The 23,793-nt window shown below is 46.7% G+C and overlaps 1 protein-coding gene across 13 annotated transcripts in view; it reads right to left on the reverse strand.

The window, feature by feature from the left end:
- Positions 1-23,793, reverse strand: part of CACNA1G (calcium voltage-gated channel subunit alpha1 G) — an 86,854-nt gene that overhangs the window by 18,296 nt on the left and 44,765 nt on the right. For 5 of the 13 annotated variants that reach the window (XM_051994305.1, XM_051994302.1, XM_051994296.1 and 2 more), the window contains 13 exons: positions 19,443-19,511; positions 17,746-17,830; positions 17,447-17,634; positions 15,900-16,328; positions 14,655-14,755; positions 14,004-14,127; positions 10,361-10,429; positions 9,456-9,640; positions 8,713-8,839; positions 7,009-7,134; positions 6,134-6,223; positions 5,359-5,572; positions 2,440-2,493 (listed from right to left, as the gene is read on the reverse strand). In XM_051994305.1, coding sequence (XP_051850265.1) covers positions 2,440-2,493; positions 5,359-5,572; positions 6,134-6,223; positions 7,009-7,134; positions 8,713-8,839; positions 9,456-9,640; positions 10,361-10,429; positions 14,004-14,127; positions 14,655-14,755; positions 15,900-16,328; positions 17,447-17,634; positions 17,746-17,830; positions 19,443-19,511 — 1,861 coding nt within the window. The remainder of the gene's footprint in view (positions 1-2,439; positions 2,494-5,358; positions 5,573-6,133; positions 6,224-7,008; positions 7,135-8,712; positions 8,840-9,455; positions 9,641-10,360; positions 10,430-14,003; positions 14,128-14,654; positions 14,756-15,899; positions 16,329-17,446; positions 17,635-17,745; positions 17,831-19,442; positions 19,512-23,793) is intronic. The other 8 variants (XM_051994306.1, XM_051994295.1, XM_051994303.1 and 5 more) reach the window with 5 other exon arrangements.

Raw genomic sequence — 23,793 nt, forward strand, 5'->3', positions numbered from 1 at the left:
CCTTTCTCCCTTGTACCCTTGCCCCCTTCCAGCTGCATGAGTCATAGCAGGCTCAGTAAATATCAGACAAATTCACAAGATGGGAAATAAGGCATCTCCCACTCCTGTACCTCCTTACACAACACCCCCAAGTACTGGGTGGCTGAGAGGAAGACACAGGATCAAGGGTGAGGGCAACAGGCAAAGTGGGTTAGTTGGAGTTATCATTGAGTAGATTTCAGGCACAGACCAGGTGAAAGGGCAGAACCAGATGGAAAGTAGGGAGGGAGAGACTTATGACCCAATCCCCCACATGGGATGGGTCTTGCATTCAGCTCCTTTGACCAGGTCTGGTTTTTGAGATGGGATGTGGTGGGAAGGAGGAAGTGGGTACTTCATGGCTGTGGGGTTCACTGCCTACAAACCGAACTCAGTCTTCATCTATCTATAGCCAAACCTGCTTAGCAAAAAACCTGGTGTCACTGTTTCCTGCTCCCCTCCCCATCTGCTGGTACCTGTGAAGGAATTCAGTTCCTCAAACCACCATAGACAATGACTGACCTGATGCTCTTACTCTTAAGATTCCTTCTGATTGGGAAGAAACCTGGATATAAGTGGAGGATGGGTGTAATAGAAATTTTGGACATCCAACAATCACACTAGACTGGAAGGTGAGGATTGTCCATTGGTCTGGACCCTCTGCTTGGATCATATATAATGTAGCTACATGAATCACAGAAGGCCACAGGCCCAGAACAGGAAACAAGGTAAGCAGACAGAGAAACAGTGGGTATCTAAGATTATGTGTTGGGTAGCAACAGGACACTGGAAGCCCCTATTTTGGACCTGAATGACAGTATGTGTATGAGCTCATATATAATTATGTATATGAGAGAGAGAGAGAAAAAGAAAGAGAGAGAGAGAGAGAGAGAAGGAAGGAAGGAGGGAAAAGGGGGGGAAGGACAGAGAAAGAGAGGGAGGGAGGGAAGGAGGGAAGAGAGAAAAAGAGAGGGGGCAAAGGAGGGAGAGGAAGAGAGAAAAAGAAGAAGGGAGAGGAGACAGAGACAGAAAGAGAAGGAAGAAGGGAGGGAGGGAGAAAGGGAGGGAAGAGAGGGACGGGGAGAGACAGACAGAAAGAATATACATGTGTCAGGGTTTATATCATTCAAAAGAGCATAGATAGAATTCTTCCTGTCCATGTCTTCTCCTCAAACACAGCATGATAGGGATCTGAAATTCTAACATAACATATGGAACCAGGGGACTCAGACACAACATAAAGCTGATTATTCCAGGGAGACTTCCACTCAATACTGGACATGTCACCACCAGCACCCTATGGGATGTACAACATAGATCATGGTGAAGTTAGGGCAGGTCAGGGGATAATTTTGAGATACTATATGTGAAATGGACATTTGGGATATCCCACTTTGGGTTGATAAGTGAGTCTTAAAAGACAAGATAGATCCTTGACTTAATTCCTTGTGGTTCCAATACTGGGGCTTTTATAAAGCCTTTCCCTGGTATGGGGCACTGACCCAACAGCCACATACCCATGGAGTGAGTCCTTTGTGAGTCCGTGCAGGGAGGGAGCGTGCAGTGACACAGGAGAATTATGGCCAGGGTTAGGGGCTGGTATACAGCTGCTTGAAACTTCATGGGAGACCTCATGGGTATATTGCAGATGAGGAAATCAAGGGAAGCCATATCTCAAATGGTAGAGAGAGGAGATTGTCTGTGTCCAAAGACAGTCTCCAACAAGTGGTTTGGACCTTCTCTCCAATCTTTGGCTTTTGGGGGGAGAGGATCTTGGCTAACTCAGGTCTTGACTAATTTCTGTTGTTTGTAGCCCTGACGTAGAGATTGCGTTTTCTTGACTATTAATGTGTCTGTTAAATTATTCATCGTTACATTTTAAAAACAAATCCTCTTTTCTCTCATAATGCTCCCTCAAATCAAAGTCTCTTCTTCAGACAAAAAGAGACTAGAGAGATTTGCAGCTGTAATAATTGCCACTGTGCTGAAAAGCCAAGGGTGGTAGTGGAGGAGTTGAGAAAGAAAGGGGACAGGATAGTAAGAAATTCAGGGAAGTGGTCCAGCTTGTGGCAGATTCTTGGACCACATCTCCTGGTTTTTGCCAAGAAGGTTGATAGTTCAGAGGTATAAGGCAGAGATTGGGGATATGGCCTCACCTAAGTCCTTAGGCCCTGCCCAACTAGGCAATAAGCTCTGTTGGATAAGACCTAGGATTTCAAATGGTGCCTTCTTATGTAGTACATGGGGACCCTTCAACCCCCAACCCTTACCCCACAAGTATGAGATTGATGTGTCATGGAGAGGAAGCAAATGACATATCCATGTACAAATGACACAGAAACTGGGAAGCAGGCAGGGCCTGAGGTCAGTGATATCCCCCAGGCCATGCCCTTCGGACCAAGTACCCAATAGCCGCAGTACCTGGTGCTGCGCTGGCAGAGCTGCCGGGGGTTATTACATCATCCAGCATTAGATCTAAAAGAATGAAACGACATTGGTCACTGAACGGACCTCGCGGCACTGGGCTGGGCACAGAACAGCAGTTCTTGCCCTGGAAATATTGACCACCCCACACCCAAATCTTGATATCTTTGACCCCAGTTCCTACCTTCATTCTTCACTCCTGACTCTTATCTTAACCTCATTCTTCACCTCCACTCCCACCTTCACTCTTTTACTACCAGCTCCAGTTCTAAATTTCACTCCTCACTCCAATTCTAATCTCAAAACTCCCTCTTGACCTCAGCTCCAAACTTCAACCTTCATGTTACTCTAACTCCTCTTTTTAATATTCACCAAATGGCCCAAATTCCAAACTCAACATTCCTCTTTGACCCCAACTCTTATCTTCAATCTTCACTCTAACCCCACATTTATAAACTTTAAATATCATCCCTTTGCCCCAGCTCCTAATCTCAATCCTCATTCCTACTCCCAATTCCTAATCTTAACCTTTTATCTCAGCCCCAAACACCTAACCTTAATTCTGACTCTAATTCCTATATTTGGTCTTCACATTGACCCCAATTCTTAATCTCTGACTCCCTCCAACTACTAACTTCAAGCTTCATTATCAGTAGAAACTGATCTCAGTTTCTACAAACCCATCCTTCATCTACAATATTAAATCACAAGTGAGCAGGAGCTCCCCTAACAGCAGGAAGCAGTGCTGTGACAACAGCCATATTTTCTGGGTCATCAGAGATACCTAAGGAAAAGCAATGACTTGCAGACTATCAGAACCACTGTGACAGGGGCAACAGCTCTGTCTAGCTATCAAAGGCATTCCAGAGCAGCTCTATGAGGCCTTCAGGAGGGGAAGAATCAGAACAAGGCTCCTAAATCTCAGTCATGTGAGATTAATTATTATGTCTTTGAATAGATAGAGCCCACCAATCCCCAGCTCTGCCAGGCTGGCATAGGGGCAACACATGTATCCTGAAAAATAAATTTAAATCTAAAAGTCATCGGCAGAGGGAAACAAGGAGGAAGGTGGAGGAGAGAACATTGCCATTAGTGGAACAGCACATCAAGCCGGCCTCAGACATTTCCACCGAGAACCCAGACTGAACATGCCCCGTCCAGCTAAGTAAGGATTCGAGGAGGTGAAAGGAGAGGTGACACAGAGATGCTATTTAGGGAGCCTCATTTCCCATCTCTGCCTTAGTGCTAGCACTGGTCAGAGGCTGGAGGCTTTCATGGAATTTCTATAACTCGCCCAATCAATAGCACCTATCTTCACCTCCATCTTCCCAACTCTTTTATTTTGGTCCCCAACATTATGGTCCCTTACTCCTGGCTCCTCTGACATGATGAGGAGAGATGGGACTAAAAAAGCAGAGGCACAGAATCCCCTAACTCATCTTATAAAATTCACATTCCAACAAATCACAGGGAAAATTCTGAGAAGTACAATTCCCTTATTAATTTGGGGGACAGAAAATGGAATGTATACAGAGTAGACAGTCAAACAGGATCAAGAAAATCTATCTGCAGAGAGAGAAAAGCACATCAAGAGACAGATAAAAACAGATTGGGAAAAAAAGAATCAGGAAGGGAGATATCAGTAATGACAAAGAGACATGCACTGATGCAGGGACGTTCAGAGAGAGAATAACAGAAAAAACCGTAACCAAAAGCAGAGATAGGGTTAAGTATTGCAGACATATAAATGGAGAAAGAAAGAAATACTGGGACACACAGAAGACATTCACATTAAAAGGGGGAGAAATCAGGGCGATACATAAATATGAGCAGGCTACTTTTACACATTTTGAAAGAGACATTACCTAGAAAGACAGATTCATTGAGATGAAAGACCAGTACAGGGGGAAAAAAATACAAGCAGGGGTAGAAAGTCATGCAGTCAGAAATGGAAAGGCAAGGATATAGGTGCCCAGAAGCACAGAGACAGGCCTGTCTTTCCCTTCAGGTCATTTTTTTTTTTTTTCAGAGATGGAAGATACTTCAGAGATCATTTTAGTGTGATCCCTTCATTTAGAAGATGAATCCCTATACTCTGAAAGCCATTTCGGAGTATAAAGGGGTTGGGGAAAGGGGTTAGTGCTCAGAGATCATGAATGTTCAGTTGGGATGGAGGGAGGATGGGACGGGGAGGGGGTATTATAAGAGACAACAGCATATTTTGAGGAAGGGTCATAAATAAGGAGAGGTGAACAAGACAAAGAAGGCTGAGACGCAGGAGAGGAAATAAGAAATAATAATCCGAGATCGATGGGCCATGGACTATATGGAAAGTCGCTCTGACCTCTGACCCAAGTCTTCTCTGTGCCAGGGCCAAAACTTGAAAAGATAAAAAAAAAGAAACGGTCAAGAAGTCAGATAGTTTAGAAGGGGAGGGAGAGGAGGGTGGGTCTGGGTCTCTGTCTCATCCCATCAGTGCGGAGACTCATTCTGGAGCCTCAGCTCTTGGACAGACTGAGGTAAACTCCCCTATTTCCTAAATTGTTCCCCTTTTGCAGTGTCCCACCCCGGGGCCAAAGCTGGGGCATCCACTGGCAGGCTCGGGGAACCTCAGGTGCATCTTGCTCCGGCCCACAGAGCGGGCGAGGCGGAGAGAGGGGGAAGGTCTCCCCTGGCCTTGTTTAAAGTGCTGTCCAGTGGGGATGGGGCAGGGCATAGGCTAAAAACCATGCAGGGGGCTCCTAGGGGTAGCGTCCCCTCTGCGGGCTGAGCTAGTCTCGGTCATGCAGGGTTCTGGAGGCGGACATGCTCGAGGCGGCGGGGAGGGCCCCTCGGCCCCGCCCCGCCTCGCCGGGGATTACTAAGGCCACGGCCAGAGTCAAGCAGGATTCAGAGAGATGTGGAAAGACTACCGACCAGCCATCTGCTTCTCCTTACTCCTTCTCTTTTTCTCCATCCGCCGCAGCCGCTTTTCTTCCCGACGACGGGCCTCTTCTTCTTCCTGGTGCTGCCGACACTTGTGGAAGTTCTCCACCACCACCCCCACGAACATGTTTAGCACAAAGAAGGCCACGATGAGCAGGAAGGAGATGAAATACAGCAGCATCCAGGGATTGTGGTTCATGATGGGCTGGGGAGCACAGATACGCAGCCTCCATCTCTGAGCCGAAGGAACCCCGAGACTTTGGAGGGAGACCGGGTCCCCCACCTTCATTCTCAAACTTCTGCTTTGTAGCACCAATGACTAAATCCCTTAAGACTAATTTTTTTAATTAAAGCTTTTTATTTTTAAAACATGTGCATGGATTATTTAACATAGGCATGGATTATTTTGTGTTCCAAATTTTTCCTTCTCTTCTTCCCACCCTCTCCCCTAGAGGGCAAGTAATCCAATATATGTTAAATGTGCAGTTCTTAATACATATTTCCACAAATATGCTGCACAAGAAAAATCAGATCAAAAAAGGACAAAAAATGAGAACGAAAACAAAACGCAAGCTAATTGCTTAATTTTAAAAAAATATATAAGACAAGGGCCTCATTTTTATTAGCTTCATTACCTTAGGCTCTGTTGTCTTGTGTTCTCCCAATCTTACTGTCTGGTTTCACTAAGCCTGGAATTCAAAGGGACCCAGAACCCACCATGGGCAAACTTGAAAAGCAAGTAACCATCTGGACCTGTTCTACCTACCTGCTGGTCAACACCCACTGCATCCAGCCCATCATACATGATATCTACCCAGCCATCCTTGGAGGCCAGCACAAACAAGGACATGAGGGCCTAACGGAGGAAAGAGAGATGGATGTCAGCAGCCCAGGATGTCCCCAGAAGTGTCCTTTTGCCAAGGCTTCCCATCCCACACCAAAACATCCTCAGCTATTAGCAGCAACTCCCTGGCTGTATAAATTTGATTGCTTGTCAGCTTGGAGAAGCATCCCAGAGCCTGGGAGGTTTCTCCATTCTATAAACCAAGACTTGGAAGCTAAAGGGACAATCATTAAAATCTCCGTTATAGATCCTGGCTTCAACTAGACAGGGTCATGGGCACTAGGAATCCATAAAATGTTAGTATCAGCTGGGGGAAAAGAATCAACTCGACTAGTATTTATTAAGCATTTACTGTGTGGCAGGTAAAGTGCTAAGTAATCAGACTGATTATACAGAAAGATTAAAAGAAAAAAAAAGATTTCTGCTCTCAAGGAATTTAATATTATTGGAGAAAATAACAAGAAGCAAAACCAGGATCTAAAGGGGGAAAAAAGCCAAAATTCTTTGACAACACCATTGCTGGCCACTAGGCAGTGCAGTGAATAGAGCTCTGGCTCTGAGTTAAAAATCCAGCCTCCGATACATAATAGCTTTGTGATCCTGAGCAAGTAACTTAATGTAAAATGTTTGCCACAGTTTCCCTATCTATAAAATGAGCTGGAGAAGGAAATGGTAAATCACTCTAGTATCTTTACCAAGAAAACCCCAAATGGGGTCAGGAGCCAGATGTGACAGAAATGACTGAACAGCCTCCTTCAACTCCCCCCTTCATGGTTCATCTCTCCCGCAATGCTCACCTGACCCAGGTTGTCAAAGTTGTATTTGTGTCTGACCCACCGATAACTGGCCTCAGTGCAGTCTGACTTATTGGTGATATTTCTTGTGTCCTCACCCTGGCATATGAAAAACTTTCCTTTGAAGAGCTGTCCCCAAAGAATGAAAAGTATATATATGTTTGAAGAGAGAGAGAGAGAGAGAGAGAGAGAGAGAGAGAGAGAGAGAGAGAGAAAGAGAGAGAGAGAGAGAAAGGCTATGAGCACCAAAGATGGTACAAGATTTCTCCCCACCATATCCCCAGTCAATTTAGCTCCAGAGAGGGGACTAGTGGTGAAAGAAATAGACCCATTTAGGGAAGCAGGAGAATTCCTCCCCACTTTCTTGTGAAAGCTGGTGTTACGTCTCTGGGATGGCTGGAGCCCAAATTCCAGAAAACACAGGGATGGTACTACTCTTCCTGAGTCCTGCTCTGAATGAACATCCCCACCCCCACCTCCATCCTAATCCTGACCTCCCACTTGGTTTGTGGCCTCCCTGATATGATTCAGTCATTGGGAGTGCAAGGATGGTGAAACAGCTGATCAAGGCACAAGTTTGTGAAAAGGGTGATTAAGGTAGGAAGCAACTGAATGAAGGCAAAAGGATATCTTATATCCTTTTATAAGGTATCATGGGTAAAAAGGGAATTGTGAGGGAGAAATGAAAGGGGTGAATGGGGATCCTCAGACCATCTGTGATGGATCTCCATCCCTGGAAAGAGAGGAAGGGTGCAAATGTGGTCAGTTCTTTGCTAAATACCAAGAGTGGGGTAGGTGAAGAAAAGGAGATAGCTGAACACTATGTGGCTTCCATGAAGAGAAAGGCTCCTATAGGAACACCCCCAGGCTTGGTGCCCCCAAATGGTCATAAGCTAGGACAACCAGAGTTAGGGGCTCTGAAGGCATGTGGGGGCCTGGGGAAATGAGGGGATAGGATCGGGAAATGAAGTTAGTCATTTATTGAGGTTAATTTGCTTCATTGCAATGAGTAGCTTCTATTATTTTTCTCCACGGCCCCTCCCCAGCTCCTCCATCCATGGCTCCCACCCACATCTGGTCTTGCTATTCCCTGTCGGGATCTCCCAATCCTGGGGCCAAAGCAAAGCAAAGTTCCCTTTCTGGGCTGGGGGCCAAGTTTCCCCAATACTCCCCCCAACCCAGCCCCATCCTCCACTTCCTGTCCCGTCTGAGGCCTGCGCCTGCTGCTAACTGGGCCCAGCTGTCTAGGCTCCTGATCCCCAGGCAGGCCTCCCACCCTCCTAGGTAGGAGTATAATGGAAGGGAAGGGATGGTGCTCCTGGATCTAAGTGGATTCATTGCCTGATCCTGGGGAATAATTTTGCAAGGGGGTACTTCTGAAACCTGAGTCCCTTTAGATCCCCAGAATGTCCAAACTCCAGTTATTCCTCTCTCCTCCCCTGCCCTCACCAAGGGATAGCCAAAAGGAATGTTGGAGGAAGAGAGAAAAGAGACAAGAGGATGCCATCTCTCTGTTCTGAATGTTGTTGCTCAAGGGGGAGAGAATAGAGAAGAATAGCAGTGGTGGGAGCCTGAGGATACCCCAATTACTGATTACTGAAGGTTTTTCAGACTCCTTTTGATAGGGTCACTTCTGCCCCTTCTAATGCCCTCCAATCCCTCTCATTTCCAGTCTGGTACTCCACAAATTTTCCCAGTCCTCCTAACCTGCACCCCCAAGATGCCGAAGATGATAAAGAAGGCACAGCAAATGACCACAATGTTTCCAATGGGCTTCAGGGATGACATCAGGGTTTCCACCACTAGTTTTAGCCCCTGGGCCCTGCTGATGACCCTGAGAGGAATGAAGAGATAACGGCAATTACAATGGGGGGAAAATTTCTGAGGCAACAAAGAGGATCCTGGCTTAGAAGAGGAGAAGGCCTGACTCCAGGGTCAGGAACCCTGCCCTCCTCTTCTCTTTTGACATTCCCTGGAAGCTCAGTTGTCCCCAATCCCTGGTGCAAGTCACTCTTCAGCACAGAGCATCCAACTCCAAGCCACAACCCACCTACCCAGCTCTGAGTGGTTCCATTTCTCCTTCTAGCATCCAAATGTATTACCTGAAGTGTGTAAGGTAGAATCTTGTTCTCCTAGGAGCAAAAAGTAACTGGGGTGGGGAAGTTTACTTTTGGGGGATAGTCGTAGTCCCTTAGGGAAGAGTCAGGGAAAGGAGAGAAGTCATACCTAAGGTGAGATTTGGAGAAGAAAGATTCGAAAGTCTTAAGAAAAGGGTGTTATTTTGTTTCATCCTTTGAGAGAAGGATTAATTCCCTTAGAAAAATAATGTTAGGAGTAAGATACTCATACTTGGGGGAGGAGGGAGAGGGTGGTCATACTTCTTGGGGGGCAGATTAGTCACACTTCTTTTGGGGGGAGGTTAGTCATATTTTCTTGGGAGAGGGTGTTACCTGAGTGGTCGGAGTGTTCGGAGGAGCCGAAGTACCCTAAGCATGCCCAGAATCTTGGTACCACTGTCTGAGACCATGGAAACCAGGATGTCAATGACAGAGATGAGCACAAGCAGCCCGTCCAGTATATTCCAGCTGCTCCGAAGATAAGCCTTCTCCCCAAAGCACCAGCCTAGGGCTACTACCTGTGAACCCAGTTACCCAACCATGGTCACCTCTCAGTCTTTTTATGTCCTAGCCTACCCCTCTCCCAGATCTCTTCTACTGAACTCTCCTATTTTTCCCCCAACTCAACATAATCTGCCCCATTCTCCACAACTCTCTTCTATTCAGCTTAAGCTTTTATCTCCCCCAGTTTTCTTACTCAATTCAGTCTGCCCTTCTCCTCCATTACCCTTTTATCCAATGGTTGGTTTTCTCCCTCAAAATCTCTTATCTTCAACCTAATCTATGTCTGCCTCAATTTTATTCTACTCACCTCAGTTTGTTCTTCTCAACCCCTTCTCTTTCTCTAATTTGTTCCTCCCCAAACTCTATCCAAACAATCTTTTCCATAACCTCTTCTCCAGTCCATTCTCCCATCCCCTCAAGTATTTCAACTCAGGCTGCCCTCTCCCTCAAATTTGCCCCCACCAATCTCCCAACCCATAACTTTCCCCTTTCAACCCAGCCCATCTTTACTTCAACTCTCCCAATGCAAGCAGCCTATTATCTATCCCGTTTCTCCCCCATCCAACTCAGCTTGCTCCCTTCTCCTTCTTTTTGACCCATAACTGCAGATTCACACAGGCCCAGAGCTACTTTCTGTTTCATCACTCTTCTCCAATCCTACTGTATACCCTCTTTCCCCAAGCCCCTACCCCAATAATCCACTGAGCCCCAAATCAATGCTATCTGCCCATCACCTTTACTGTCATCTCAGCCAGAAAGATTGCAGTGAAAATGTAGTTGGAAAGCGTCAGGAAGATTCGCTCCTGAGAAAGAAAAGTTGAGAGATAATTTTTTGATGGAGGGGAAGGGAATAAGTATTCACAAAGCACGTAATATGTGTCAAACACCATGTTAAGCACTTTACAAGTATTACCGCATTTGATCCTCACAACAATCCTACAAAAAAACATCATTTTACAGTTGAGTAAATGATGGCAGAGGTTAAATGACTTGTCATGAAATGTCTTAGGTTGGATTTGAACTTGAGGTGTTTCTGACTTCAGGACCAATGTTCCATTCACTGTACTACCTAACTACCTCATGGAGCCCTTGCTCAATGAGAATAGTATCTTTGTTTCTGCCTCCCTCCAAGAAAAAACCCACCTTACACTGACATACAGACTACCCCACATCTAATATAGACTTGGACTGAAAAATAAACTTGTTCTTTTTTCCCCCCTAAAAATGAAATTTCAGAAAAATAATCCCATTATTGATACAACTTCCACATCCACAAAGGTCACCATTCTTTCTCCCAAACTTCTTCACTTGGACCCCCACTTTCTAGACAAGTAGGTCAACATGAGACTGTTTGCTTCATGGACACAGCTTCCCTGGTTCTCAATTGTGATATGCTGGAACCAGCTCAAATGACCAAGTGGACTTTCCATATAAGTATTTACACCTCGGAAATTCACCAAAACTTTATTGTAACAAATCAGGACTTGATCCGTTGTTTTATTGATCATCTAAATTTGGTTTTTGGAGAGCTGGTTGCTAAACTTTACCAGCACATTCCTGATGACCCAGTGAAAAAATAAATGAGTATTAGGGCTTATGAATGAAGGAATCTTGAGGCTCGATTTCAAGATCTTAAATGACAGGGATGTAGAATGACGTTGTTGCAATCCTTGGAACAATCTATTCTATAGCTAATCTAATCTATTCATTTCAGAGAAAAGAAGTGACTTGCTCATGATCATTCACATAGCTACATCACTTGTGGTCCTGATTTCCCATCACACACACATCATCACAGCTTTTCCCAATCCATCTTAACTTTAGTGTCTTCCCAATTATTTTCCATTTATCAAGTATGTAACTTCTTTGGTTGTTGTCTCTTCTATAAGATCGTGTGCTTCTTTAGGGCAGGTTCTATCTTTTGCTTTTCTTTATATCTTCAGCACTTAGCACAGTACTTAGGATACAGTAGGTGCCTAATAAATGCTTATTGCTTGATTGATTGACACTTTACTTCCTTGATCCTGACCCAAGCCCATCAAAAGTAAAGAACTACAAAATCCCAACTGATATCCTATTCTCAGACATCTCCACTATATAATTTGGGGATCTTTCACTTTGATGTTTGTAAAGCATGAATTGACTCTATTAAGGATCTGGAAGAAATGAAGACAGAGAGAAAGAAAAGGATGGAGGAAGACCAATACTTAAGGATAGGTGTTAGAGGGAAGAGAGAAAGGAAAAGGGAGAAGAGAAAGAGAAAAGGGGAAAGGATGAAATAGGAGGAAGGTACAGATGGCAGAGAAGGGCTGGGGAAAGGAAGGGAGGAGACAGAAGAGGGAGGGAGAAGAGGAAAGGGAGAAGGAGCTGGGGTGTGGAATAGAGAAATAAATATTGGCAATACATTGGAAAGGAGAGCAGTGTTTCCAGAGTTCTGTCCTTTGAGATGCTGCCCCATGATGAACAATGGGTACAGAATGGTCTGTGCCTCAGCCCAAGAGAGTGGAAAAAGGAATTTGAGAGTCTTTCTGTTCTCCCCACAGCATGTTCCACTCAGTTCCTGGCTCCACTTTGAGCAAACTTGACTTATCTCCTTTGTACCATTCACTTGCTCTCATCCTCCCTTCTCCCCCCACCCCAGTGAAAAGAAAATTCCATAGCTGCAGAAGGAAGAGGCTGGGGTTGGGACACTCTCCTGAGTCAACCCCCTTTTTCCCCAATCCCAGGGCCCTGGCAATCGTCCCTGTCACTAAAATCCCCATTCCCAAGGTTCATTCTTACCCCTCTGGTTGGCAGCTTTCATCCTAATGAGAAATAGAAGCTGGAGTAGTATCCAAAAGCTAAACAATGGTGGGAGGAGGGGTGTGGTGGTGGCCATTCTGGCAACATCCAAACAAGACATACAAAATACTAAAAACAGAAACCAGACATCTATCTCCCATCCCTCCAGCACAGACAAAAGCTGAAGTTACCAGAAAGGAGGAACCACCTCCAAATTTGGGGCTTAGGGCTAGTGAATGTAGCACTTTCAAATCTCTGGAAGGAAGCTGAAGAAAACTGTTCTCTGAAAACCTGTGGACATAGGCACTGGGCCCTGGATGCAGAGCAGGAAGGAGAAGTGCCTTCTCCAAGCTACCCAAGGAACTCCTCCAGGATGCCAGACCATCGGGCAGAGGGAATATCTTTGGAGCCCAGACCACTGCTCCTCTATCCTGCCAAGAAAGTCCAAGCAGGGCAGATTCCTCAACACTGCTACCACCAGGTCTGAAGCTCCTGGGCATCCCTCTAGACTGATCTCAAATCAGGGACATTTTAAGCCTGAGGGCAGGGCTAACAAAAACCAAAATAAAGGAAGGAAGTAGAAACTGGATAGTAGCTCCTCCTCCTCTTTCTCCTCTTTTCCCTTCTCTCTCTTCCTCTCTCTCCCTCTCTGTTTGTCTATCTCTTTCCTCCTTTCCCTGTGTGCTTTTGTCTCTGTGTTTTCTGTGTCTCTGTCTCATACACACACACACACACACACACACACACACACACACACACAAATCCATCCTTTGGCAAAGACATACTCACCTGTACACGAAGAATATTTTTTTCCTTTAATGCTCACTTCTACATCCTCCCTATTTACATAAACCCTGCCTTTTTCACCAATATAGGGAGACAAGTATTCTCCCTTTTCAACACTAGGGTTGCTGTGAGGATGAAATGAGTTACTATACTTAAGTGCCTTTCAAATCTCAAAGCACTACATAAATGCTGGCTATTGTGATGATGATGAATATTTATCTCCATGCTACTGAGGGGACCATGTGGAAAAGGCTGAGGTAGAGGCCTTCTTTAATGCAAAAACCATTTGCTGGGGGTACAATGACCAGATTTTCCAAATCCCAAACTGAGTATGAATGGCCCAGGATCTTTTCTCTGCTGTCACAATAGTGCAGAATTTTAAGTTCGTTTGCAAAACTCAATATCTGGGGACCTTAGGGGCCTTGGGACAAGAAAGGTCAAGGTCAGTTAACACCATCATGACATGTGCTCAAGAAGCCTGTCTCCTATGTAAGTAGCAATAGTTACCTGAGCTAGAAGGCTCCTATTTTTTCAAGTGCCCTCAAATATTCTTTTAACCTGCACTTCTCCATTTTCTATAACTCCCAGTCTCTTGTGACTTATGTGTATTTTTGTTGTAACATTTGCTGACTCCATTAATTCAGTTACTACTTGCCAAAATATTAGGATTTCCAGGACATTTCAGATGGTTTATGAGGGCAATGGGACAGACTATTTGAAATGGGGACAATCCTGGGAAATCCAGGACATAGGATTGCTTCAGGCATGTGGAATGGGGGCCAGGTGAAAGGGTGGGGATGAGGTACTCACGGCACTGTGGGGGTCAATTTTGGGGCGCTCCATGGCAATGGTGATGCAGTTGAGAAAGATTATGACCAGGACAACATGGTCAAACATCTTGTGGGTGATGATTTTATGGCACATCAGTCGGAACCTGGCCCAGGATAGAGACATACAGAGGAGAAACAGACAGAAACAGAGATAGGGAAGAGAGGATGTCATGGGAAAGTGAGAGAAAAAAGAACATAGAATGATCACAGGACAGAAAGAGACAAAGAGAGACACAGGGATCACATTCAAACTTCCTTTCCCCATCCAAGGATCTCCTATTCCTGGGGTGACCAGACCCTTTGGTGGCCTCATGTCTCTAGGAGCTCATCTGCCTGGGACTAAGGATACATTGAGCTGGGCAGAGGCAGACTGCCCCACTCATTCTGGGTTCTATCAAGATAATTAAATGAGGTAGAGGTTCATGGAATTTAGAGTTGATAAGGACCTTGGAAGCAATTTAGTTCAACTCTTTCATTTTACAAACGAGGAAACAGAGGCTCATATACGTGAAATCATTTATGCAATTGAAATATCAGAAGTGGGATTAGAAGCCACATCCTTTGACTTCAGAGCAAGTTTTATTCCCACTGTACTACGATGCCTTCCCAGAAGATCAGGGGTCCCTCTTACTTAGACTGAGGAGGGAAGATGTAGGCAGACCAAGTATCTCTCTCCCTGCAGCAGGTGGGGAGCCAAGATCGGATCCATGCTCTGAATCGCTCCCCTTTGCTCTGCAGAAAGAACAGTCAGTGAAAATAAGAAGGGACCGAGAGCCAGACTTTGCTCCTTCTTCTCCCAGTTTCTATTCCCTGATCATTGCAGGCCTTCCCTTTTCTGATTTTTAGGATCATAGATTAAGAACTAGTAGGTCACCTAGTCCAAACTCCTTTATTTCATAGGTGAGGAAAATGAGAATATTAATCAGAGATGTTGTCATCTTTTCAGACCCCATTCATTCTTCTCAGACCCCTTTCCCTCCCATCCCTCTTTCCCCATTTTCTAATCTCCTTTAGTCCCTCTCTCCCCATCTCTTCAGCCCCTTCTGCCCTTCTTTATTCAATATCCCTTACATTTCTTCATCATCCTCACCACCATTTCAACCCTTCTCCTATCCTTTTTTCTCCCCATTACCTCTCCTCTTACTTCCATATCCCTCTTCTGCCCTCCCCCCAATCTGTCTATGTAGATAATGTGAATTATCTAACTTCATTCCCAGCAACATCTGTCTGTTCTCAGATACACCTGGGTAGAAGGAACATATCCTAACCCCCCCAAATCTGCTCATCCTGACATCTAAGCACCCCTGAAATCTGCCTCCAGTCTCCATCACTCCCTTTTATTCTTACCCACCATACCCACAGTTTAATTGAACTGCAAGAGTTGAAAGGAAGATTGCTCAGGCAGGGTGATGAATAAGACTTTACCCTGGAATTAGGGAACTTAATATGGGTTAGGGGGAGGGAAGAAATCAGCACTGTAAGATGAATGATTGGTTTCTCCCAGGCACAGAGGGAGGGCTATGAAAGATTCATACACATATGCCCCCAAAACCATCCATATCCACCAACTACCTCTGAGCTAACAGGTCCAGGCACAAAATGAAGTCTGCTCCATTATTTTCTGGGCCAGAGCAAGGGAAAAGAAGATAAAAAGCACAACCATTGGAGAAACTGCCAGGTCAAAGGAACCAAAAGATGCCCAGATTCTACCCAAAAGATCACTACCATCTGGGATCCTAAGGGAGCTGAACTCCATCAAGTAATGACTAAATATCATGTTTTCTTTGGCTCAAACAGTGTGGGGAAGGGAAAAAAGGGAGGGGAATAGGCAGAGGGCTGATCTCCAAGAAGAGAATTTCCTGAGAATGACCCTCACCATATTGCCCTCATCGTCAGCATCATCCCCTTCTAATTGGGGCTCATCCAGCTGCAGGTTTCGGTCAGGGTGCCCCGACGCCGTCTTGCCATTGCAGTCCTGGTGCTCTGAGGTTGAGCTCTGGCCACTGGCTGTGCGATACACTCCTGGTACTTGGAGCGTGTCCGGGAGGTCGAACGAGCCCTTGGTCTCTCTGTCCACAGAACCTGCCCGGGGGTCACTCCCCACCCGACTGGCCTGATCCTCATCCGAGGTCTCGTCCTCCTCCATGCTCTCCCGCCCATCCCCAGACAGCAGGGACCGACGCTCCCCACTTGGACTCCGTCGCTTCAGGCTGGGCGCCCGGCCAAGACTGTTCCAGCTGGACCGTCGGCTGTTCCAGCTGCTCGCTGCGCTCCAGGGGCTGTGGGGAGAGCTTCGGACACTGGGCTAGGGAGGGGGCCAAGTGAGATGAGATGTCAGCCAGGCTGCTCTGCCCCCTGACCTTTCTATCACATCCCCAGCCTCCGGCCATTGAACCATCATTTTCTACAGAAAGGTATAGGGACAGATGGGCAGCAGGAAGTAAAAGATTTCCCATCATCTGTCGTATTCCTATCCATCCTATAAAGTCCAATTCAAATGTCATGAAGTCTTCTCTGATCATTCCCCAGTCAGGAATGACCTTCCTCCCAGGTCTCACAGAACATTTGTTCTGGACCTCTCAAATGCATTTACCGTGTAATTTTTGTGTATTATAAACCGTGGGGTCAGATTTAGAACCACGAGGAAAACTTAAGAGTTTAGTTAGTCCACCTTCCTCGTTTGACAGATGAACAAGCAGTGACCCAGATAGTTAAGTGATATCAAGGGTCACATAGCTAATAAATATTTAAAAGCAGGATTTTAGCCCAGGTCTTGCTGATACCAAGCCCACTGCCCAGTCCATTCAATCTGAATATTATAACTAGACCGTACATTTCACAAGGGCAGGGACCATGACTAACCCAAATTTTCTATTCTCCCTCAATGTCCAGGGCTAGCACACTGGAAAAGCTTAAGAGATGAATTGAGAGGGAAGATAATTCACACTGTTGCCAAAATTAAGAGATTAATATCTGGCTATTGTCTTCACTGTGTGAAGTGCTTTGGGCATTGTCTAAGGAACATCATTTCATCTTAGAGTTGACTCAAAAGAAGCCCCCCTTTTCTTCATTCCCACTCTTCTCTCTCTTCTTATTGCCTCTTCTCCTATATATGTTGTTTATTCCATTAGATTGTAATTTTGGGGGGGAGGACAGAGCCCATTGTGCTTTTATATATCTAGCACAATGCTTGACACATAGAAAGCCCCCAATAACTTTTCATTCACTTGCTCATCTATCCCTCCTGCTGCCCCTTCACATCAATTTCTATCTCTCTTTCTATTTTCTCTACCAGGGCTCCAGTCTCCCCCCACCCCAAACCTTTGGCCATCTATGATGTGCACTGGATTCCCACGACCCTCCCCCTTCTGTCACCTTCACCCTCTGACCCCCCTGCCCCACCCAAAATGCACATGGCCCTACCGGTGACTTCATCTCATGGGCCATATTGGGGTCATTGGATCCACTACCACTGGGTCTTCGAGAAGCAGGGCCCGAAGCCTCCCCTAAGCCAACACTCTTGGGCAAAGGCATGGGCGTAGCGGCGGTATGGATGATGAGTGGCGGCAGGAGACTCTTCCTCAGCTCTGGGTGCTCTCCCAGGGACATCACTGGAGTGGGAGTGGGAAAGGAGAACAAAGCTCCCGGTTACCTCTTGAGCCATCCGAGGGTCCGGCCCTCTCCCTCTTGCTCCCCAGCCCGGGAGTGGTGGGGTTACTCACAGGCTAAGTGCTTCTTCCTGTCCCCTTTGCCGTCCAGGCTTGGTGAGAAGAAATCTGTCTCCGACTCTGACTTGGTAGCATCTCCCTAGGGAGAGGGAGAGGAGGGGAGAATCAGGGCTCTGGGGCTTTTCACCATCACTGGGTGCACCCGGGATTACACACATACACACCACAGGAACTATTGATCACAACATGAGCCATGCACCTGCATCTGTTCACACCAGGAGGCCCTGTCCTCACAAAGAAGGGCTCCCCTGGGGCTAGCCCGAGCCAGGATTGCACAGACTCCTCTGACCCCAACAGCCATAGTCAGAGGAAAAACATTTCTAACTCCAATGGACACAAACAGAACTAGATCAATTAGGAACGCAGCTCCCAGTGATCCCAGGTGGGGGAACTGGATTGTGCTTGAATGGGAGCGGGATTTGGTGGTGCACAAGTTGGAACTCTGAAGTGGCAGATGGAGCCTCATTATTAAATGACCACCTGGGCTTCTGTAGCCCTTCCCTCCAGGCTCCCTATCCCCTCTGCCCAAATAAAACCTGAGTGAGCTCCTTGGGGGAGACTCAGCCCCTACACAGCAGGTAGCCCTTGCCCCAAGTAGTTAAACTTCTTTTATCCTATTTCACTCCAGGCCCCGACATCTCTGAGATTCGGCCTGCCCCTGGCTTTCTCTTTGTCTGCTTTGCCACCTTTCTCAATCCCTCTTCTCATCTCTGGGATGGCCTTTTTTCCATTCTTAACAGGTCAGTAGGTTTCCTTGTAATTGCACACTTGTCCTTAAGTTATTAAAAAAAATTCTTGATTGCTACTTTTGATAAGGATATAAATATTGCTTAATTGGCATCTCAGGGGAACATTTTCATTAACTCAGTTTACATCCCTAACAAGGCCTTTAATTATCAAGTGGGAGCTCTGGGGTGCTGCTCCAGGAGGCAGAGCCTCCTGGGGATGCTGGTTTAATGTTCTGCCTCTTTCTCTCTCTCCTTAAGTCCCTAATTTCATTCCCTGCACCTGAAACCCCTAAGGACCACAATGGCTGCAGTGGGGGAGGGGATAGGTCCAAGGGGAGACCATGGAACAGAAACTTCTATGTTCCCTATTTGCTTTTCTGGATGCAAAAAAGGGTTGAATTAAAACTGAAATCAAACACTTAATACTCCTGTTGAAGTAGTATTAAAATATGGGTATGATTCTGATAGAAGCTTCCTCCAGTGGCCCTTTCCCAACCTAAGCAGCTTAAAGAGGGACCCCATAAAGCCAAAAGCCTGGGAAAAGAATAAAAGGAGAAGGAGAGATATGTGAGGGACCCGGGACTGGGAGTCCTTTATCATCTAAAACCCAAATGGCTCGCTATTATCTCACACACGCACATATAAATATAGATACTTGATTCTAAGTCACTTCCTTCACAATCTGATGAGGATGGGTGAGAGGCTTTTTACCCCTTCAAGGAGCCAGAGCCAAGAAGAATCCTAGTATGGAGAGCCTCTTTGAGCTTGTTAAGAGGGAAGGGACTTAAAATCAAAGTCAACTTCACAACATCCACAGAAACCACCAAAGTAATCACAACCACCAATGCAGGCAAGAGTGAAGGACCAGAGGAACACCAAAACGGGAGGGACAGTAGTGGGAGGGAAGGACAAGGCTGGTACGGGTCAGACAGAGGGGAGAGGTCATGCTGAACGGGTACCTACCCCTAAGGAGTCGACAGGCAGCTGAATACAGCTTAACTGTCCACCTGCATCTTCCCGTTTGCTGATTTCCTACAGGGAGAGGGGGGGGAGGCAGGGTGGGCACTGGTCACAGTTGCACAGGATTTCAAATAGCCAAATTGAGAATGGACAGTAAGGAAGAGAAATCACCTCCAGCAAAGGGAGAGACGAGAGACATTCAGGGGCCTGATTTAGAGGGAGTGTGTGGTGGGGAAGCTCATACCAGGGTTCAGGACGAAAGCCCCCTCAGGTTTCTGGGTTAAAAGGAAGGTGAAGGAGTCAGAGGTAGGGCCATGAAGGTGAGGGCAGGGACAGAAGTAGAGACCAATGAGGCAAGGACGAAAGATAGGAAGATGGCGGTCAAAGTAGAATTACAGAATGTTAACCGGAGAAGGGACTTTAAAAAAGTCCTCTTGTTGGTTAAAATCCCATTTCTACTGCTTCTCCTTTGGGTCTCTATGCCCTATGTATAAAATGGCTTCCAAGGTTACATTCAGCTCCAAATCTATGATTTAGTACCATCTCTTCATTTTGCCGATGAGAAATATGAAGAAATAAAATGATTTATCCAACGTCACCCCTACAGAGACAAAGCCAAGACTAGGACCCAGATTTCCTGACTCCCCTAAGAGGCAAGGAACTGGTAAAGAGGGGTGTGTGTGTGTGTGTGTGTGTGTGTGTGTGTGTGTAGTGACAGACTCAGCAGAAACCAAGCTAAAAAGGAGCCTCTTGTCTCATACCCTTGAACTAAGTTGCTTCAAAGCGAAGGGTCTCTCAAAGTGACCCCGTTGAGAGGGAATGTGACAAAATGACATGGTAATAACATCCCTTCATAGCAAATAATGGTTTCATAACAGGCCTTCAACTTGAGCATTTAATGAACCTATGTACAGGAGTAATACATAGCACTGGGATGTGAGTGCCTCTGACTGACCAGACAAACTTGTTCAGTCAAAGCTCTCCCAAACACTGAAGGTAGGAGACAACTTGAATACTTCCCTCCCTTCAGGGAGGCTGTTTCTAACTTAACCCACAAAAATGGTGATTGGGAAACAGGTTCTCAGATCTCTGCTGCTAATGTTTAGATTTTTTTTTTAATGGAAACTTGGAATCTAAAAACCATTCTCTCTCTCTCTCTCTCTCTCTCTCTCTCTCTCTCTCTCTCTCTCTCTCTCTTTTGGAAGCAATTGGGGTTAAGTGACTTGCTGGGAGTCATACTGCTTGTAAGTATCTGAGGCCAGTTTTGAACTCCAGTCCTCCTAACTCCAGGGTCATACACTATTTACTCCACCATATAGCTGTCCCACCATTTTCTTCTGAAGAAGAAACAGAACTGAGATGAATGACATCCTAGTCTCATTGATATTGCTTAACCTTTACTGTTCATATTTAAAAAATGCCAGAGTAAGGAGGAAGAGGGTTGAAGGTGTGTAAATGCTTTTGTCCCTAACCCCAAATCTCAGAGTTGTGAAAAGTATATGGACTGGGCTGGGATCTCAGAGGCCATGTAATTCAGGGGTTCTTAACCTCAGGTCATTTTGATCACCATGTTTCAAAATAAGTGGTTTCCATTGTAATTTATTTTATACATATAAAACTAATTGTGAGAAGGGTCTCCATAGACTTCCCCAAACTGCCAAAGAGGCCAGTGGGGAAAAAAGTTAAGAATCCTTCATTTTACAAAGACCCAGAAGTAGGAGGTGAATCTGGGTTTTTCCTACTCATTCACAACTCTTTCTGCTATACTAACAGGTCCTAAACCTAACTCCCAACTTTGGGGAATGGATATTGCCTTGTCCAGGCATAAGGCAGGCCCTAAATACCATAGTAGGAGAGAGAGATTTGCTCAGGAATTTTTCCCATAAACTGAATCTGTAACCTGTGAATTTACTTAATTTATAGGAAAAATAAATAGGGTGGGATCTAAAGATTTGTCTGACTGGGAGTGAAAATATCACTCAGAGTCTTGGTGCAAAGTGTCTCTCCCAGGGGGACAATCTGGACATTAGGAACTTTTCAAGATGACTTGGAGGAAAAAAAAGACCCAAGACTTCTCAAATTCTAGATTGTAGAATCCAGAAGATCACGGTTGTAGCATACACTCTCCTTTTTTCTCCTCCTGACAGGACTCTCCTAAGGGGGGGAAATGTTTCCCCATTACCTATACCAAGGCAGCCTCCTGGGCTGGCTTAGCTGACTGTGGTCCTTTAGATGGCTACTCTCTCTTCCCCCTATAGGAGTAGGATACATACAGTAAACTCCACCCCCACCCCACCCCACCCCACATCGCGAAACTGAAGCTCTAGCATGGCCCTCCATCCACCCGACGGGACCAGGGTCACCCCACCCCGAGATATGAGGAGCCCCAGCCGGCTCTCTATCCTCTCAGACTCTGCTGCTGCTTAGCAACCAGGAGCCCAGCACAGCTGCACTCAAATTAACAAGGTGTTTGCTGAAAGGGGCAGTGGGGGCGGGGGAGCGGAGAGGCCTCTTCTGCGGGGGTGGCGGACGGAGGAGTCAGCGACCAGGCAGACCGGAGAGGGGCTACAGCTGGCTTGTAAACTTAGGGTATCCAAAAGATAGCGCTTGAGAGAAGGCGGGAGACTGAAGAGAGTGCAGGCCAGTTCCCTATTTTCTCCTCATTAGATGGGAAGCCCTAGACCCTGGTGCTTCTCTGGAACTCCGGTTCAAAAGCCGGGAAAGAGCGGGTCCCAGACTGCGAAGATGGAAATGTCCCCTCCTCTTTTTAGCCACCCTCCCCTTCTTCCCCCTTCCCGCCCCCCCCCCCCCCCCCCCACGGCTGGGGAAGGAGAAATTCCAGGCACTCTGTGCTTGTAAAGAGAGAGAGAAAGGACGGCACGAATGCAGTCCAAATCAAATTTTAAAGTATATATCGTCTACCAAATGCAAAGTTCGTGCACCGGCGCAAGGGCTTTAACCCTTTCCTGCCCGGAGGAATCAAAACTGTAAATCCCCTTCAATCTCCCCTCCACGAAGAAGTAATTGCCCACTGGGTGGAGGGGGGAGGAGGGGAAGCGCCAGGACAAGGCCGCTAACTACTTAAAGAAGCTTTGGCTCCCGGCCAGTCTCCTCTTACGCCCTTCATCCTCCCCCCTGCCCCCAGCAGTCGTTCTTCTGGGTCAGAAAGATGGATAGCTATCCAAGGTGCGGAGGGGCAATCCCGCGTGCGAGCGCAGCTCATGCAGCCTCCTCCCAGACCCCGGCCGTGCTCAGACTCAGCTCATGCTCTCTCTGTCCCCCAATCTCCCGCGGAGAACCGGCCTCCCCAAGGTTCTGGGAACCCGGGGAAGGAAAACAGATTCTCCCCCCGCCACACACACCCATCGCTACGCTACCATCCCCTCCCACCCCGCCGGGTATTTATAGCCAGGGCCGCTGCGGGAGTTTCCATCCCGGTCACCGGGAAAGAATTGGCCCGACAGTTTTTCGACGCCCAACCAGGAGGTTTTTCCAGGCGCCCAGCGGGACCCCGATAAAGGAGCTGCAGGAAGGAAGGGAGGGGGAGGGAGGAAAGACCTAGGCAGGAGAAGAGAAATGAGGGCGGAGGCGTGGCCTTGCGGGGGTGGCTGGGGGGGACTTCAGAAAGAGGCTGCACCAGACCTCCGGGGCTCGGCTAAGGCTGGATCGATGTTAATCAATATTAATCGATGACGGGGCCTGTGACGACGGAGGCGGAGGCGTGATCTGGAAATAGACGGCTCATCTCCATTTTAGAGGTCGCTAACTAGGCTCATTTTTCAATGTGTCCACATCCCTCCAGTCCCGAGACCATGGTCTCTGAGGCACGATTGGGGAGGAGGAGGAGGAGCTAAAGGGATCTGAAGAACCCCCTTTTTGTTTCGGGGGGGTGGTCGGACTCTCTAGATCAAGACGTCGTGTTGTCATCCTGCTCCCCGAAAGATTTCTCAAAGAATATAGGATGTGCGGGGCGGGAAACATGCAACCTAGACTGTTTGCACTCAGAAGTGGCTCTGAGGAGTGACAGTGGCAATGGCCTATGACCCTGGATGGACATAAGAGCTGGAAGGACCCTGAGAGATCATCTATTTCCAACTCAACTTTTATTTTATCATCCTAAGAAGTGACTAACTTACTTGATAGGAGGTGTCCAATTCCACTCCATCCTCTAACAACTGAAATGCCACACACCACCCCCCCTCCAGCATTTCTCCAGAATGACTCAGGATATACTGTTCCAAGAACCCTCCAGTCCTCCCCCCACGCACCCTTCCTCAAAACCTTCTTCTAATCTCCCCTAACGACCTCCCTTAGTGGGGGGTGGGGGATGGGAGGGACTACATCGGGCCAGAAG

This window comes from Antechinus flavipes, chromosome 4 (genome assembly GCF_016432865.1).
Source record: "Antechinus flavipes isolate AdamAnt ecotype Samford, QLD, Australia chromosome 4, AdamAnt_v2, whole genome shotgun sequence".
In the NCBI taxonomy this organism is placed as follows: domain Eukaryota; kingdom Metazoa; phylum Chordata; class Mammalia; order Dasyuromorphia; family Dasyuridae; genus Antechinus; species Antechinus flavipes.